General features: G+C 43.4%; 2 protein-coding genes across 2 annotated transcripts; both read right to left on the bottom strand.

The window, feature by feature from the left end:
* Positions 1 to 326: 326 nt before the first annotated feature.
* Positions 327 to 3,796, bottom strand: LOC121967513 (vacuolar protein sorting-associated protein 60.2-like). The gene is made up of 7 exons (XM_042517795.1): positions 3,581 to 3,796; positions 2,736 to 2,887; positions 1,537 to 1,630; positions 1,380 to 1,451; positions 1,141 to 1,252; positions 852 to 1,012; positions 327 to 572 (listed from the first exon to the last, which is right to left on the bottom strand). The coding sequence occupies exons 1-7, from the start codon at positions 3,647 to 3,649 to the stop codon at positions 519 to 521; spliced, it is 714 nt and encodes a 237-aa protein (XP_042373729.1). The 5' UTR covers positions 3,650 to 3,796; the 3' UTR covers positions 327 to 518.
* Positions 3,797 to 14,561: 10,765 nt separating this feature from the next.
* On the bottom strand, positions 14,562 to 16,139 carry LOC121967514 (chalcone synthase 2-like). Its single transcript, XM_042517796.1, has 2 exons — positions 15,891 to 16,139; positions 14,562 to 15,765 (listed from the first exon to the last, which is right to left on the bottom strand). Exons 1-2 carry the CDS (start codon positions 16,072 to 16,074, stop codon positions 14,762 to 14,764), a joined length of 1,188 nt encoding a protein of 395 aa, XP_042373730.1. The 5' UTR covers positions 16,075 to 16,139; the 3' UTR covers positions 14,562 to 14,761.
* Between the last annotated feature and the right edge of the window lie 1,020 nt (positions 16,140 to 17,159).

A 17,159-nucleotide genomic window follows, 5' to 3' on the forward strand; every position in this document is an offset into this window, starting at 1 on the left:
TTTTTATGATGTAATCTCATCGTTTTTTAATAGGATGACATTTTTCATCTTTCTCTTAATGTAGCAAATATGGGATTAATAAGAATTAGCCAGCATTTTCTAGCCAATGGTATGCATCTATCTAAAATGACTAATGTATATCCATTGCAACCACATAGACTTTGCTTCTTGATCTCATAGGGTTAGAATAAAATAAGGGTTTTCCCCTTCCCATATTTTAATATCAAGCTTGTACTCTAGATGCAGTGTGGAAGTCATCTGTAGAGTCTTGTTGATGGCTAGTACTTGAAATATGCTCGCGTTCCACGTAAAAATACACACTACGCTTCCACATAAAACCTCTTATCCATATAAAGCTATATCACCGGTCAAGTTTTATTTCAGTTGACAGACAATATATAGCACTCTTGAATCATAGATCATCACCCAAAACGATAATGTCGTGCTTAACTACATTGATCCACACTAGTAGTACATGAAATGAGTAGTTCCATCTGTCGATCCCAGTGACACTGGTTCTAACTGCGTAGTGATGCTTGAGGCACAGCAGGTAAGCCTAGTCCATCCTCCGCCTGCACAATTTCAAGCAGACTAGTCAGGATACCACAATTATGTGACAAATGGACAAAAAGACACCAAAATGCTAAGATAGCATAATTGCGCAATATCAATTTTCAAGAACAGCTTTCTGGACTTGAATACTACATACGGGCTATAGAGTCGTAACTAAGTCTACAAAATCTCCATTACTCGTGCCATTTTTAATGAAGACATGGGAGTGATTCTCCATTAATTTTTCTTGTAAACATTTACAAGTTCTCTTACATGATTTTACTGAATGATAGATATACCTGGTGGTTTACTCTGTTGGGCACTGCTGAAGCATTGCCCATTGGAGCTACAGGCAAGTTAAGTTCTGCGTCCAGATCAGATTCCTTATCTGGTTGAAGGTAAGATGGAACTGCATCAGACTCCGTCTCTGCTCCCATATCAGCTTCCAAAGCATCTAGCTCTATGTTTATTACCCAAAAAAATTTTAAAAAATAACACATTGCAAGTCATTCTAGATTTACAAAATCAATCAATTCAACAAATGGTGAAATGAGCAAATAACATGAAAATTGTATAGGAATGTCATACCACCCATAAGTTCTTCTTCATCAATGTCATCAGGGACATTGTAGCTTCTTCCAAGAGATTCTTGAATCTCTGTGCTGATATCCATCATATCCATCATTTCATCTTGCATACTCTGCATTTCAGAAAATAATTGCATACTTCAAAAACCAAAACACTGTATTTTCAAATCTCTAAATCAAATTGGCTCCTCGAACAATATATGGTAGCAATCTTTAAGCCTACAAGTAAAGGCAACATACATCTATAGCCGAAATATTCACAGTCTTCATCACCCCTTTCAACTCCTTGTTAGCAGTCTTCAATGCTGACATCTAGAGAAGTCATTGTTCTTTTATGTATTAGCAAAAGAAAACATGTTGGAACAATGAAAGTTAGACAAGAGACTTTGTAACATACAGTTTGTTGAGCATCTTTAAGTCCCTCTGTAGCGAAGGCAACTTGATCCAAATTGTATGTCTGGTTATATATCATGTCACGTTGACCATCATACCTGAGCAAAAGCAAGTGGAAATTATCAGGTGATGAGAAAATTGTGCATTTATCCATGCAATATGACAAAATTGATTTATGCAGGAGAGAAATCAGTTCGATATCTATCCAACCAAAAAGGACAGTTCAGAGTCAAAATGTTCTCATTGGATAAAAATTCCACAACATTTCTCAAGATCATCAAAGAGGGATGCCCAGTTGAGATCTTTCAGAAGATCTGCTATTAAACATAGCTAAACAGACATTCTTAGTGCCCATCTCAAAGCCATTTGATGACTGTTGAAGGAGGCAACAACACAATCAAGATCTTCCTATCAAATGTATTAGTTTAGTTGCACTGGGTTGATACAGATCACTAGAAAGTTGCAAAATAACAGTCAAAAAGTTAACCAAAACTTAATCAAGACAAGTAACATGATACTGCCAGCCAATAGCAATACAAAAGGCTACATTACAAACAAGAGGTTTCCTTGTTAAGCTAATATTCCATAATTTCAACAACTTCAAGACAGGGAAAATACTGTCACAAGTTTACAACTCAAGGATAATTTCGTGATCCCTACTAGGGCTATTACAACCTATCATACTGGGATGGGTACCCAAATCAAGCTCTACGGTTTTGTAACAGTACTTAAAACTATTAATTAAAAAAACATGTTGAGACACAAGTTTCTTAGATCACTTTAATCCATGCCACAATATTAGTGTTGACTGCTGTAAATCTTTGAAACCTTGATGCAGGCACATAACTAAAGTTGTACACTAATTCAGAAGCCATAAGTGCTCAACACAAGAGAAATTACTCCTCTAATGCATACTCAGGTGAAATGGTACAATGAAGCAGTTAGTGGAACCTTATGCCATGCAAAAGGATTCATAAGAATTAAAAGTTACTGAAACAATATACATAAAAATTATCCATCAAACCAATACCAAGCATTAGTTAAAACCAACAAATCTTGCTCATATATTTGGCAACAAAATTCAGTCAGTAAATGGGATTGAAGGATGAAAGAGTTATGAGATGTATGATCTGGACAGAACCACCGCAAGCACTGAGTCAAACAAGTTACTTGTTTGAAGGAAAAAAAAGACAGAGAACTTACATCCTCCTCTGCTTAAGGACTCTCATTGCTCTAGCTTTTATAGCTTCTTGAGCAGGACCAGGTCGAGTCTTCTTGATCTGCTCCTTGTATCTAGCTAATTCAGCATCAAGTTTCTTGATTTTCTCATCAACTGTTTCACCCCTTTTATTTATCTGAAAAAAATGTCGGTTTTAGTGACAATAGAAGATTCACAAAAAGACCATTCCAGATGGTCCATACAGCACAAACTAAAAATCAGAATGCAAAATGAATAAGGCCTACAGTCAAACTTACCATAATTTAAATGACAGAAGACAAAGGTGTTACAAATCCAAAAAGAAAGCAACGAATGTATACAAGAGAATCATCATTTCATATTATAGAAGCTACTGAAGAAAATACAGAAACTTAGCTTATTAAACATCAAGTTTATTACGATGCAGATGCATTCCCTGTAAACCAATCTGAAGTGATTGAAAATATTAAACAGACAAAATAAGTACGGCAAGAAAGGATCTAATTAAAAATTTATTTCCAAACATGTTAGTAAGTAAATAAAATATAGGCTCCACTGGAGAATTATACTCCAGCTACGATCAATTTCACTTAACAACACAATCTCGTCCTTTCTGCAAATTACCAAGCCAGATCAACGAAAATTCATGAGGCGATACATCTAAGTCAACTCTTCGAAAATCAGACCAAATCAATGAATCATACTATAAATCTAAATATTAGATTAAACAAAATGGACAATGGAGATCGAGCAAATTAGCATGACGCATCAAGCCACGAGCTACGTCAGAAAATTAGGAAATACATACGTTTTCGGAAAAAGAAGAGGCACAGGTTCAGAGAAGTCAAACCCTATCGGTGGCATCCTGGATCGTCGGAGGAGGCTCCTTGTCCTTCTTAGCGCCGAAGACCCGCCTCATCTCGGGGCTATTCCGACCTTACTCCCACCCTTCCACGACCTCTTCGGAGGAGCGTTATGCTGTGACGAGCGATGGATCGACGAGCCGACGGAGGAACAAAGGGGACGCGATCGGTGTCAGTCAAACCTCAAAAGCCAAACGGGCAAGCTTTCTTAGCAAGGAAACCCTCTACTCCGTCTCCGCGTGGAAATCCTAATGGTTCGGATCCACTTCCGATATATGCAGCTAGCCCGTAATCGCCCCTCATCACTTTGATTCGCACATCCTAGCCGTTTGGCACGAACAGATAGTTTATTAACCATTGAATGTGGATGCGGGTTGGTGAAGATCCGAATTCGTTTGTTTTGTATTCCTTAACATCTAAAAATTTTTTTTTTACTCTCGAGTACTTTTAAAGAAAAAAAAAAAAAAATACTCTTGAGTCCTGTACATGGAGAAAGAATCCTATAAAAATAAATTTATTAACTTAAACTCATTATAATCGAATTTTTAATTCCTAAAATTTAAATTTTAAATATATATAATATACCTATGAAAATTTTTCATTTTTAATCTTGAATATTATAAATTAGAAAAAAAAAATCTTATTAACTCAAATATATTATAATTTAATTCTTAAATTTTAAAATCTTAAACCCTAAATATATACAATATACTTAAAATAAATAAATAAAATAAAATAATTGATTCAAACTAAGACACTTAAATTCAATTTAGACACCCTGCATCCATAGGATTGCTCAATGTGCTATCCACAACTTAGTATTATATACACGTAATTAATCTCCTTTTCTTCATCGTGTAAATTTGAAAGTATCGATAGTAGAAATCCTTAATATAACATATCTATATTTAAAAGTAAATTTGGTCCTGCTCAATAGCATATTTTTATATTTTTTTAAACTCTGAATATCAATCCTTTTGCTTTAATTTTTTTTATAATATATCTAAAAATTTTATAGGTGATGAAAAAGTTGCTTACAACTTCAATTTTACTTGCAGTCCTTATCTTAAAAAAAAATTATTTCCATTTTTATATATGAAATTTTATTTCCTTCAATTCCCTCGTATCAATATCATTACCTAATTATTTCTCATATCTTTTTAAAGTATAAAAAATTTAAAAATAAATATAATTAATCTTAAATTTAATACTTTAAACTAGAATTATCAAATTAAACATAATTTTTTGCCCGCTTAATATTATTTCTCCTAAATTCAACGCTATTTAAAAAGAATCTAGTATATTTTTTATCTAATTAGAATCTAATATATTTTTCATCTAATTAAGATGAAAAAATTTATGCTCAATTTGATAATATATATATATATATATATATATATATATATATATATATTAACATACAATTAATTTTAAAGATGGACTATTTCTCTTTCCCATCATCATGTAAATTTGGAAGTACAATTGGTCCCGCTCAACAACAAATTTTCTATATTTTTCTAAACTTGTATATCAATCCTTTTGCTTTACATTTTGTTTAATAGTATCTACTAATAATCTTTTAGGTGACATAGAAGTTGTTTATTTACACATAAAATCATAAATCGGAAAGTATTCATATAGGCTCATTCTAGTAACATTCAACTCTTAAATATCTAATAAATTAAAATACTTAATGGTTGCATCATTATTCAGAGGGTTGCTTTACATTTTTTAATTGACATTTCTATTAGTTATTGATCATGTCGGGAAGCAGAGAAGATGGATCTATCGACGTGACGTCTTTGAAAAATTCACCGTATTCTCATGATCCGGATGGTGAGCTGTCTTCTGCATTGATCAGGCTGTCAGAAGTCCTCTGGTGAACAACACCTGCAGCCAGCGACCAGGTTGTCCCGATCCCTAGTACCTCGATGCTCGAGGTGGGTCCCGTGAACATATAAGCAGTAAGATAATAACAGAGAAATAAATGCACGAATAAGGAGTACGAGAACGTACCCTAGCCCCGGGAGGCACCCTCGGATGGGTGGGTGAGCTGGTCGGGATACTGATCGAGTCATCGTAACCCTGAATGGTAGATAAATGTCCATCAGGTGAGTAGCTGGCTCCGATGGCTCGGAGTCGGACACAATATGGATCCGCAGGACGTCGCCTTGTCCGACTACCACCTCGGCTCGCGGGCTGGAATACAACAGCGACACAAAGGTCGAACACTCCATCGGCTCGCAGACCGGGATACAATAACGGTACGAAGGCCGAACACACTCTCGGCTCGCAGGCCGGCACATGGCACGCAGGTCGGATAATATTAATAACAAACATAATGACGGTGCAAATAACGCAACATAACGGCTCGATGGCTGAAACTACATCGGCTCGCCGCCGGACGCCATCTCGGCTCGAAAGTCGGCGTAGACAAATAGTACGAGCGGCGTCAACCGCTGGAGGGGGTTGCCCGCTGCCGGAGGCAGCGGCTCACTGGTGGAGGCCGCGGCTCACTGCCAGAGGCAGCGGCAGTGGCTGCATGAGGCGGAGGTGACGCCAACTAGGGGCGGCAGCACTCTCTAGAGGGGGCATCAACGACCCCTGGGGGCGATGGTGCGTGCTGGCGGCGAAGCCCATTGGTCGCAGTGCGTAGGGGCGACTACGACGCGTGGAGGCGGCGGCAACCGGTGGAGGCTGCGGCAACGCTTGCTGGAGGAAGCATCGGGGGCGTCAAGAGGGCCGGAGAGGTGTCAGCTGGAGGCATCTGCCGGGAGGAGATCTCCCGTCTGCGAGGCTGGCGGCGACCAAAAGACGCCCCTCCCTTCCTTGTGGCGACCCTGGAGTGACGAGGCTAAAGGGAAGAGGGTAGAGGCAAAGGGGGAGGAAGCGCCGGCCACCTCATCGTTGTCGGCTCAGGGCGTCAAAAGGAGGAAAGTCCTCCTTGGCTGGCGGCAGAGAAAAAACCTCCCCCCCCCCCCCCCCCCCCTCCCATGCACAGTGCCCCCTTTTAAGACCAAAGCCCTAGAAACTTGAAATGACACCAATGCCCTCCCTTCTACTGCCCTTATCTCATTACCACATCACAAGCCTCTCCTTTAAATCTAGTCGAAGGAGGTGTTAGTCTGACTGACTGGATAGTCTATTACCAAAACTGAATCACTTGATATCCAAATCCAATCGTTGAATCCCTCGTATAATGTTACACGAGCAATCGCTGTATAGTGCCTCATGAGGGATGGAAACAATGCTGAGTAGACTGCGAGAATGTCAAGTAAGCGACCAGTAAAATGATTGTCTACCGAGCGACAAGAGAGATGCCAAGAAGCCTGGGCAGACAGGTGATGCCGAGCAGACTACGAGAAATAGTACTAAGCCGATAATCGGACAGATGCCGAGCGAGATACCGGGCAAATGTCGAAGAAGCAACAAAAACATCTTTGTGGGCGATGACTATGCCGGGTGCACAACGAAAATAATGTCGAATGAGTGACGAGTAAAATGATAGTAGACCGAGCGACACGTGGGATAACTAGCAGGCCAAGCGAACGAGCGGTGACGAGTGCGTGACCACGAAGGTGCTAACCGAAGGATCGGGAGGATGCCGACCGAGCGAACGAGCGATCGACGCTGAACGGACGACCGAGAAAATGTCGACCAATAGATCGTAAAATACCGACCTGGCGACCACCAGGATGTCGAGCAAAAATAAGTGTGTGGCCAAGCGGATGATCAGACGACTACCCAAGAGTCGACCAAGCGATGAAAAATAGGGTCGAGCGGCTACTAAGCGAGCAATCGGGCAAACGCCTGGGGAGCGCCCGGACAAATACTGAGCGAGAGACGAAGTAGCACTAGACCGAAGTGGAGCCCGCAAACCAGGCGAGAGCATAGCTCGTGAAATTGAATGCGCAGAAACAAAAACCGTGAGCCGAACGGGAGCATCGCACGTGAACCAAACTGTAGCCCATGTGAGTCGAAGGTGCATGGAAGCGAAGGTCGTGAACCGAACGGGGGAAATAGATGCTCGTGAAGACTGTGCGATCCTGAGCGGGGGAGTTAGATGCTCGTGAAGACTGTACAACCCCAAACGAGAGGGATAGAATATCTGAAACTAGTCTGAGACCAGTGACGAACTCTCGAACCCAAACGGGGGAGATAAAATATCCGAAGCTGGCCTGAGGCCAATGAAGAATTCTCGATCCCGAACGGGGGAGATAAAATATCTGAAGCTGGTCCGAGACCAATGAAGAACTCTCGCCTTCGAACGGGGGAGATAAAATATCTGAAACTGGTTCGAGACCAATGAAGAACTCTCGCCCCCGAACGGGAGAAATAAAATATCTGAAACTGGTCCGAGACCAGTGACGAACGCTCGATCCCGAACAGGGGAGATAAAATATCCGAAGCTGGTCCAAGACTAGTGACGAACTCTCGACCCCGAACGGGGGAGATAAAATATTTGAAACTGGTCCAGGACCAGTAAAGACACTCGACCCTTAACGGGGGAGTTAGAAGATCCGATAAGCTGGTCCGAGACCAGTGAAGACACTCGACCCCGAACAGGGGAGTTAGAAGATCCAATAAGTTGGTCCGAGACCAATGAAGACACTCGACCCCGAACGGGGGAATTAGAAGATCCGATAAGCTGGTCCGAGCCCAATGAAGACACTCGACCCCGAACGGGGGAGTTAGAAGATCCGATAAGCTGGTCCGTGAAGACGGTCTTCAAGTCGGGGGGGTTTATAATCGCCGGTTCGACTCTAGAGTTTAACGTCGCTGCTCGACGGTCTTCAGGTCGGGGGGTTTATAGTCGTTGGTTCGACTCTAGAGTTTAACATCTCCGCTCGACGATTTTCAGGCCGGGGGGTTTATAGTCGCCGGTTCGACTCTAGAGTTTAACGTCGCCGCTTGACGGTTTTCAAGCCGGGGGAATTTATAGTCGCCGGTTCGACTCTAGAGTTTAACGTCGCCGCTCGACGGTCTTCATGCCGGGGGGTTTATAATCGCCAGTTCGACCCTAGAGTTTAACGTCGCTGCTCGACGATCTTCAAATATAACTCAAACCCGGCCGATCGGCGTGGGAGTCTTCGTCAATGAGCTCGTGGCTCAAATAACATACACCCCGCCAATTGGCACGGGATCTTCGATAATAAGCTCGCCGCTCGGATAATATACGCCCGCCTGATCAGCACGGGGTCTTCGACATCGAGCCCGTGACTCAGATAATATACGCCCGGCCGATCGACACGGGGTCTTCGACATCGAGCCGAGGGCTTGGATAGTATACGCCCGGTTGATCGAAACGGGGTCTTCGACATCGAGCCGAGGGCTCAGATAATATACGCCCGGCCGATTGGAACGGGGTCTTCGACATCGAGTCCGTGGCTCGGATAATATACGCCCGACCGATCAGCACGGAGTCTTCGACATCGAGCCCGTGTCTCAGATAATATACGCCCGACCGATTGGCACGGGGTCTTCCACATCAAGCCCGTGGCTCGGAAATATACGCCCGGCCGATCGGCACAGGGGCTTCCACTTCGAGCCCGTGGCTCGGATAATATATGCCCCGCCGATCGACACGGGGTCTTCGACATCGAGCCCGTGGATCGGATAATATACGCACGACCGATCGACACAGGGTTTTCGATATCGAGCCCATGGATCGGATAATATACGCCCGGTCGATCGACACGGGATCTTCGACATCGAGCCCGTGGCTCGGATAATACACGTCCGGTCGATCGGCACCGGCGCGGGGGCCCTCGACCGAGGAACTAGGGCAAATCATATAACTGAAAGGGAAAAGATAATGCAAAAAACTGACCGAGGTCATGAGGATGGTAGAATTTTCCGGCGTTGTCCATCTTCACGTTCCAGATCAGGTGTGTTCCCACAGACAGCGCCAATTTTATCCTGTCGGGAAGCGGAGAAGACGGACCTGCCGGCGTGACGTCTCTGGAAGGTTGACCGCATCCCCATGACCCAGATAGTGAGCTATCTTCTGCGTTGACCAGGCTGTCAGAAGTCCTCTGGTAAACCACACCTGCAGCCAGCGACCGGGTTATCCCGATCCCAAGTATCTTGATGCTCGAGGTGGGTTCCGTGAACATATGAGCAGCCAGATAATAACAGAGAAATAAATGCACGAATAAGGAGTACGAGAACATACCCTGGCCCCGGGGGGCGCCCTCGGATGGATGGGTGAGCTGGTCGGGATACTGACCGAGTCGTCGTGACCCTGAATGGTAGATAAATGTCCATCAGGTGAGTAGCTGGCTCCGATGGCTCGGAGTCGGACGCGATATGGATTCCCAGGACGTCGCCCTGTCCGACTACCACCTCGGCTCGCGGGTTGGAATACAACAGTGACACGAAGGTCGAACACTCCATCGGCTCGCAGGCCGGGATACAATTGTTGGTGCAAGCTGCACCAGAATCAAACCTAAGTTTTGATGTTGTCAAAGGTTCAAGTTAAGTCTTGTTGTGATCTAACAAGTTTATTGAGTGTGCAGAATGTTTACTCAACCGGGAAAGACCTAGTTGGAGGCTAGGAAGGAGAAATCTTAACAGATCGTGGAACCCAGGTGAAAATCCAAGAAGGTCGAGGGGAGACGAAGCTTGGCAGTGTGATCAAGAGGTCTGAAGGACCGAAGATCAAAGGAAAAGTCCTAGGGAGCCGATCAAGGCTGAGTGAGAAGTCCAAACTAGATCTGGAGGATCAAAGTTTGGCAGGTAGGTTGAGGTAAGCAAACTGGAGGAGCGACAGTGAGATTGGGTTCCCGGAGGGAACAACTTTAGGTCGCTGATCCAACTGAAGAAACCGGGAAGGTTTCCAAGTTGAGATCAAGAACAGTTCTACTGTTCTTTTATTACTCATGCATTATTATACTGTTATGCTAACATCTGTGTTGCAGGGTATTTTTTGTTCTAACACTGTTTTGCAGGTCTAGGAGGACCGGTCGACCGAACCAGAGGACCGGTCGACCGAACCAAGTAAGATCAGCACAGAAGTCAGTCCAGATGAGAACTGAGTCAGAGTCCGGTCAAAGCTTGATAGGTCGACCGAAAAGTAAGATCGGTCGACCGAACCTGTTGACTCAGCAAGCCAGTTCATCAGCACCGAATCAGCAAGCAAAGGAAAGAAGGGCTGATCGGTCGACCGATCCAATCAACATTTAATCAGCATTAAAGGGTGATCTCGACAGATTTCAGCGAACAAGGAAAAACCTTGTTCGGTCGACCGATAAAAGGATTCGGTCGACCGAACCATTGAAGACAAATTAAAGCACAATTACGAGCCAGCATCAGATTGCCAGCTGGAGGTGATCGAAGCTGGTTCGGTCGACCGAACAAGGGATCGGTCGACCGAACCCTTGGTACTCCTATAAAACCAGGCTCGAAGACAGAGGCGAAAACAACTTTTCTGATCAACTCTTGTGCTCGTTTGCAATCTGTCCACGCTACAAGTCTTCATCAAATTTGCAAGCGACTTCATTCGATTGCTGACCGAGCTACGACTTAAATTCTGCAATTGTCGGTATAGCTTTATTTTTGTACTGCACTTTAATTCTGTAAGATAGTAGAAGTGTTACTATCTTACATATCTGTACTTGTACGATTCACTTCTTTCCGAGGAGTTCGGAAAGAAGGATTATAGTGTTTTGCTCATCGGTGCGGTCAAGGACCGCGGGCCTTCGAGTAGGAGTCGAGCTAGGCTCCGAACGAAGTAAACGATTGTGTCTCCTTTCTTATTTTCCGCTGCACGATTCTGACTTAAAAAGAAAAGAATAGTTTTAAAAAGAAGCGATATTCACCCCCCCTCTATCGCGCTACTCAATCCTATCAACAATAACGGCACGAATGCCGAACACACTCTCGACTCGCAGGCCGACACACGACACGCAGGCCGGATAAGATTAATAACAAACATAATGACGGTGCAAATAACGCAACATAACGTCTCGATGGTCGAATCTACATAGGTTCGTTGGTCGGGCGCCATCTCGGCTCAAAAGTCGGCGTAGACAAATAGTACGAGCGGTGTCAGCCGCCGGAGAAGGTTGCCCGTTGCTGGAGGCAGCGACTCATTGCCGAGGCAGCGACTCATTTCCCGGAGGCAGTGATGGTGGCTGCAAGAGGCGGAGGCGACGCCCACTAGGGGCGGGAGCACTCGCTGGAGGGGGCATCAGCGACCCCTAGGGGCAATGGTGCATGCTGCGGCGCATGGATGCGGCGGCAACCGGCGGAGGCTACGACGACGCATGCTGGAGGAAGCATCGGGGGCGTCAATAGGGCCGGAGGCGGCGGGGCAGCAGAGGTATGCGTCGGCGAGAAGGGGGAGTGTGACGACTTGAGTCCCCGTGAGGATGGCATCGGCACGCCTAGTAGAGGTGTCGGCTGGAGGCATCTGCCGGGAGGAGATCTCCCGTTTGCGAGGCTGGCGGCGACCAAAAGACGCCCCTCCCTTCCTTGTGGCGACCTTGGAGTGACGAGGCTAAAGGGAAAAGGGTAGAGGCGAAGGGGGAGGAAGCGCCGACCGCCTCGTCGTTGCCGGCTCAGGGCGTCAAAAGGAGGAAAGTCCTCCTTGGCTGGCGGCAGAGAAAAAACCTTCCACCCCCCCACCCCCATGCACAATGCTCCCTTTTAAGACCAAAGCCCTATAAACTTAAAATGACACTAATGTCCTCCCTTCTACTGCCCTTATCTCATCACCACATCAGTTATCATGTAATTTCATTTGCCAAACTAACTCTTCCAGTCGATTGAATTTGAGGTATTTTGTCACACTGTAAATGTTATTAAACAAAGTGTACTTTTAACGGGTTTAACAGTCGACTGAAATTTCTAACATTCAACTTATCGTTCTTTAATTAAAAGTTCTATATCTTCCTTATTTAATTAAAAAATTGAACCTTCTAATAACTAATTTTCATTATATTAATATTTTTTTATACTAAAAATAATTTTAAAATTTATGAATAATTTTTTCTAATTAATTTTTTTATAAAACATATGTATTCTTTTTACTTTTATATTTTAGAATTGACAATACCGTAAATAAAAAATCTTCTATAAATATTTTGATCGCAATAAATATTAGAAAACATATATTTCTCTTCATTTAACTAAAATCAATATTTATTTTTATATTATATTTCTAATATAAAAAATTAAATTAATTGTTTATAAATGAGTTATCGAGCTACTGTATGCATAGACCGGTGTATCTTTATTAATAAATCCAATTTATGGCCTGCATATTAATTTAGTCTTGAGTGCACGATGACTAGTAATCTAATTAAAAGTTCTACTTTCAAGAAAATGTCTGACAAAATTAAGACACATTATATTAAAAAAAATGATAAATACTACTGGGAATTGTAAAAAAAAAAAAAATTGAAAGTGAAGGAATTTTAATGAAGAGGTTGGCAATAACCTTTCAAACTAGTTAGCGAGATTAGAGATGTCACCGTCGGTGGGTAGCAAACCATGATCCTCACACATGAGTATCCCGTTGGAATATGAAAATAAAAAATAAAATATAACTTTAATAGGAATATGAATAGCCCATAGTAATAAATAAATAAATATATTGATATTTCTTCCTCGTTCCTTCTCTCTGAGCTTCGAGACGTTTGTATTTCGAGAGTAGATTCTCTAGTCCGTAAATTATGGATCAAGGGATGGTCCACTATATGAGAATTTTTGATTTGGATAGATCCTACCAATTTAAAGATGGGGTTCATCCAAATTAAAGATCTTCATCAATGGACTATTCCTTGATCCGTAATTTACGGACTAGAAAATTTCTACTGTTGTATTTCCGTGATAAAATATAGGTATAAATTAATTCACTGCATAATAATCTGTGCTCGTTGCTAGAGGCGGTTTTGTATGTCGAAAAATTATCATTCATTTAGATTCTTAAGCACCGTAACAAAGGAAAATAAATCATATTTTTTTAAAAAATATGATTATTACGAACATCGTTGGCAAAGCTACCCTAGCCGACAACAGTGGAGAGGACTTCTTCCATAATTCTGTATTTTTTTCTAATTGATACCATTTATTCAATTTAAGTTGAAAGGTTGATTTTGTCTTACACACATTTTCAATCGATAACAATAACAAGATAAACAAAAAAACTCATAGCGTGACGGTGTATAGTCAACTATCTATTTAAAAAAAAATCATCATTATAATTAAATAATTAAATGTATTATAATTTATATTGTAATACATTTTATTCTGTGAATCTTAATTTCAAATTTTGTGTCATTATGATTATGATGTCATGATAGGACATCTAAATTATTACATAATAAAGATACAATTAAAAGATATTTTAATTGAGTTTCTAGGTTATCTGTCATGTGTACTTCTCGATTTATCCTGATGGTCTAAAAAAATTTCTATGGGACCATGCCAATCACCCTAGGAATAGTCAATAAGACTAATTAAGATTATTATTATTTTTTAATTTCATATTTTGCCCTCCAGAGTTAGGGTGGGTGGAAGGACCGTTAAATTATCATCCAGATATTTATGATTCGATCCCTAACTATCCGGCAAAAAATTTTCATGGGTCAGATCGATCGTCTCAGGTTCGGTGTTACCTAATTTATTATTTTTTAATTTCATATTTTGATCCCTGGCTAAAAGATATCAAGTTGTCATCCAAATATCCATAGTTCAATCCATATTTATGATGTATTTGTAATGATTTTTTTTTTCTCTAAATAAGATACGTAAATATTTGCTTTTAATTGGGACAGATTTTACCTAGCTGGTTCATAGCGTGTTTACGTCTACCAAAAAGAAACGAAAATAAATGAGAAAGAGAGAGTTAACTAGATTCCGGCGATCCCCCCTCCTCCAAGGCACCCAGGCCAACAACCAGGAGAACTACCCACCAGTATTTCTTGAATTGCTCAATTTATTAGTACAAAACAAAACGCATTGTGTTCAATATTCATAACATGTTCTTCAATTTCGACGTACGCGAATTAATTGCTGCAATATCACAATTATAATTATAACCAACTTATTTGCCATACATATATATTATAATTATCTAGTCGATCGAACACAAACGCACAGTGGCTAATAAAGGATCTCGCGTTGGGTGGACGGCGATGGCCTGAAGATGGATGGATCAGTATTCAGTGAGCGGCGGCGATGGGGACGCTGTGCAGGACGACGGTCTCGACGGTTAGGCCGGGGCCGAAGCCGAAGAGAACTCCCCATTCCAGCCCTTCGCCGGTGGTGGCCTTCCCCTCCTCGACCGAGCGGCGCCTCATCTCGTCGAGAATGAAGAGGACGCAGGCGCTGGACATGTTGCCGTACTCGCTCAGCACGTCCCTCGTGGCCTTCATCTTGTTCTTGTCGAGCGCTAGCTTGGCCTCCACCTGGTCGAGGATGGCGGGTCCGCCCGGGTGGGCGATCCAGAAGAGGGAGTTCCAGTCGCTGATGCCCAGCGGCTTGAACGCCTCCGCCAGGCTCTTCTCGATGTTCTTGGAGATGAGGCCCGGCACGTCCTTGAGCAGGTGGAAGGTCAGCCCCACCTCCCGCAGGTGGCCGTCGATCGCCCCCTCCGAGTCCGGCAGAATCGTCTGGCTCGCCGACACCAGCTCGAACAGCGGCCGCTCAGTCGCCGGGTCCGGGTCCGCGCCGACGATGATCGCGCCGGCGCCGTCCGCGAACAGAGCCTGCCCCACCATGCTGTCGAGGTGCGAGTCGGAAGGCCCGCGGAAGGTCACCGCCGTGATCTCGGAGCAGACGACCAGGACGCGGGCGCCGCGGTTGTTCTCCGCCAAGTCCTTGGCGAGGCGGAGGACGGTGCCGCCGGCGAAGCAGCCTTGCTGGTACATCATGAAGCGGTTCACCGACGGGCGGAGGCCAAGGAGCTTGGTGAGCTGGTAGTCGGCGCCGGGCATGTCGACCCCGCTGGTCGTGCAGAAGACGAGGTGGGTGATCTTGGACTTGGGCTGCCCCCACTCCTTGATCGCCTTCGCCGCCGCCTCCTTCCCCATCTTCGGCACCTCCAGCACCACAATGTCCTGCCGGGCGTCCAGCGACGGCTCCATGTACGCGCACATCTTCGGGTTCTCCTTCAAGATCTCCTCCGTCAAGTACATGTGACGCTTCCTGATCATCGATTTATCACCTGCACACATCAAATCCATGCACACGTATATGTAGAAATATATATATATATATATATCAAAATCACATCCTTCTGAATTCTGATCATCCATCGTCCATTAATTACTTAATTATTACGTTACGTACACATTCTCTTGAATTTTTCCTTGAGCTCGGTGAGGTGCTCGCTTCTGGTGATGCGGAAGTAGTAGTCCGGGTAGTCGGCCTGGTAGACGACGTTGGGAGGGTTGGCGGTGCCGATGGCCAGCACCGCCGCAGCCCCCTCCGCCCGCTGAGACCTCCGAATCTCAGACACTACTAGCTTGGCCATTCTCGTAGTCGTAGCTAACAAGTCTCTTCGTTGTGTGGCACTTCGATTACACTTCACAGCTATATATACCGGCGAGGTAGACGAAAAACAAAGGAGGGGGCGATTAATTAATTAAGAGGTGGTAGTTGGAAATTGAAGGACGAAGAAGACGAACAGGAGTTGGGTTCATCCAAAGCAGGTGTTAGGTCCGACGGACGGGCAGATACGAAGCCACGAGACCTGAAGAAAGGAAGTTTGGTAGGAGCACCGATGCATCCATAGGCCACGCGCTTCGCTGCTCCGAATAAAACTTATCATCTTACCAAGCAAATTTCCACCGTGTATAGAAATAAAAACCTCCAAGAGTCGTGATGAGCTCAATTTACGGAAGATATATGTCCCCTCGAGATCGTCTAGTAATTAACGCATGAGATATTATTATTATGAGGTCTAAAATTTGAATTTCGATAAAATCAAGATAAATACCTCTCATGTGCTAGTCATTATTCCAAAGGCTAGTAGCCGGCCGTGTTTTATTTCCTTCGTGTTGGCCCTAGGAAGGATTGGCGGGGGTACTAAGGGTGAGCGTATTCATCTTTTATCACCTTGATTTGATGAACTCTTGTCCCCCTCGAGACGGTCTAGTGGTTAGCACATGAGCTGTTGTCATCATAAGATCTGGAGTTGAGGTATATGCGCTAGTAGCCGCTTGTGATTTACCTCCTCCGTGTTAGTTCTAGGATGGGTTGGCGAGGGCGTTGGGATGAGCGTTTTGATGAACTCTTTCCTTTGAGCATAACGCTAGGGTCCACATAATGCTAGGGCGACCGAATCGCCTTTGTCATATTAATTTGATAAATTATTTACTCATCATCCTAAAATCTCATTTGCTAAGATTTTAGTCCGAAGTATTCATGGTTCTATTCCTACATGTAATAATAATAAGAATTTTTTTTTTTCCAGTAGGATGATAAATTTGGAATATTATGTTATTGAATTATCCACTGCGAGTACTTTTGGATTTATCTTGATGGTTGATGAAAAACTTTGGTTCGATCAAATTAATCATCCTTTGGATTATTCGGCCAACAGGATTGAATATCTGG

This window comes from Zingiber officinale, chromosome 3B (genome assembly GCF_018446385.1).
Source record: "Zingiber officinale cultivar Zhangliang chromosome 3B, Zo_v1.1, whole genome shotgun sequence".
In the NCBI taxonomy this organism is placed as follows: Eukaryota; Viridiplantae; Streptophyta; class Magnoliopsida; order Zingiberales; family Zingiberaceae; genus Zingiber; species Zingiber officinale.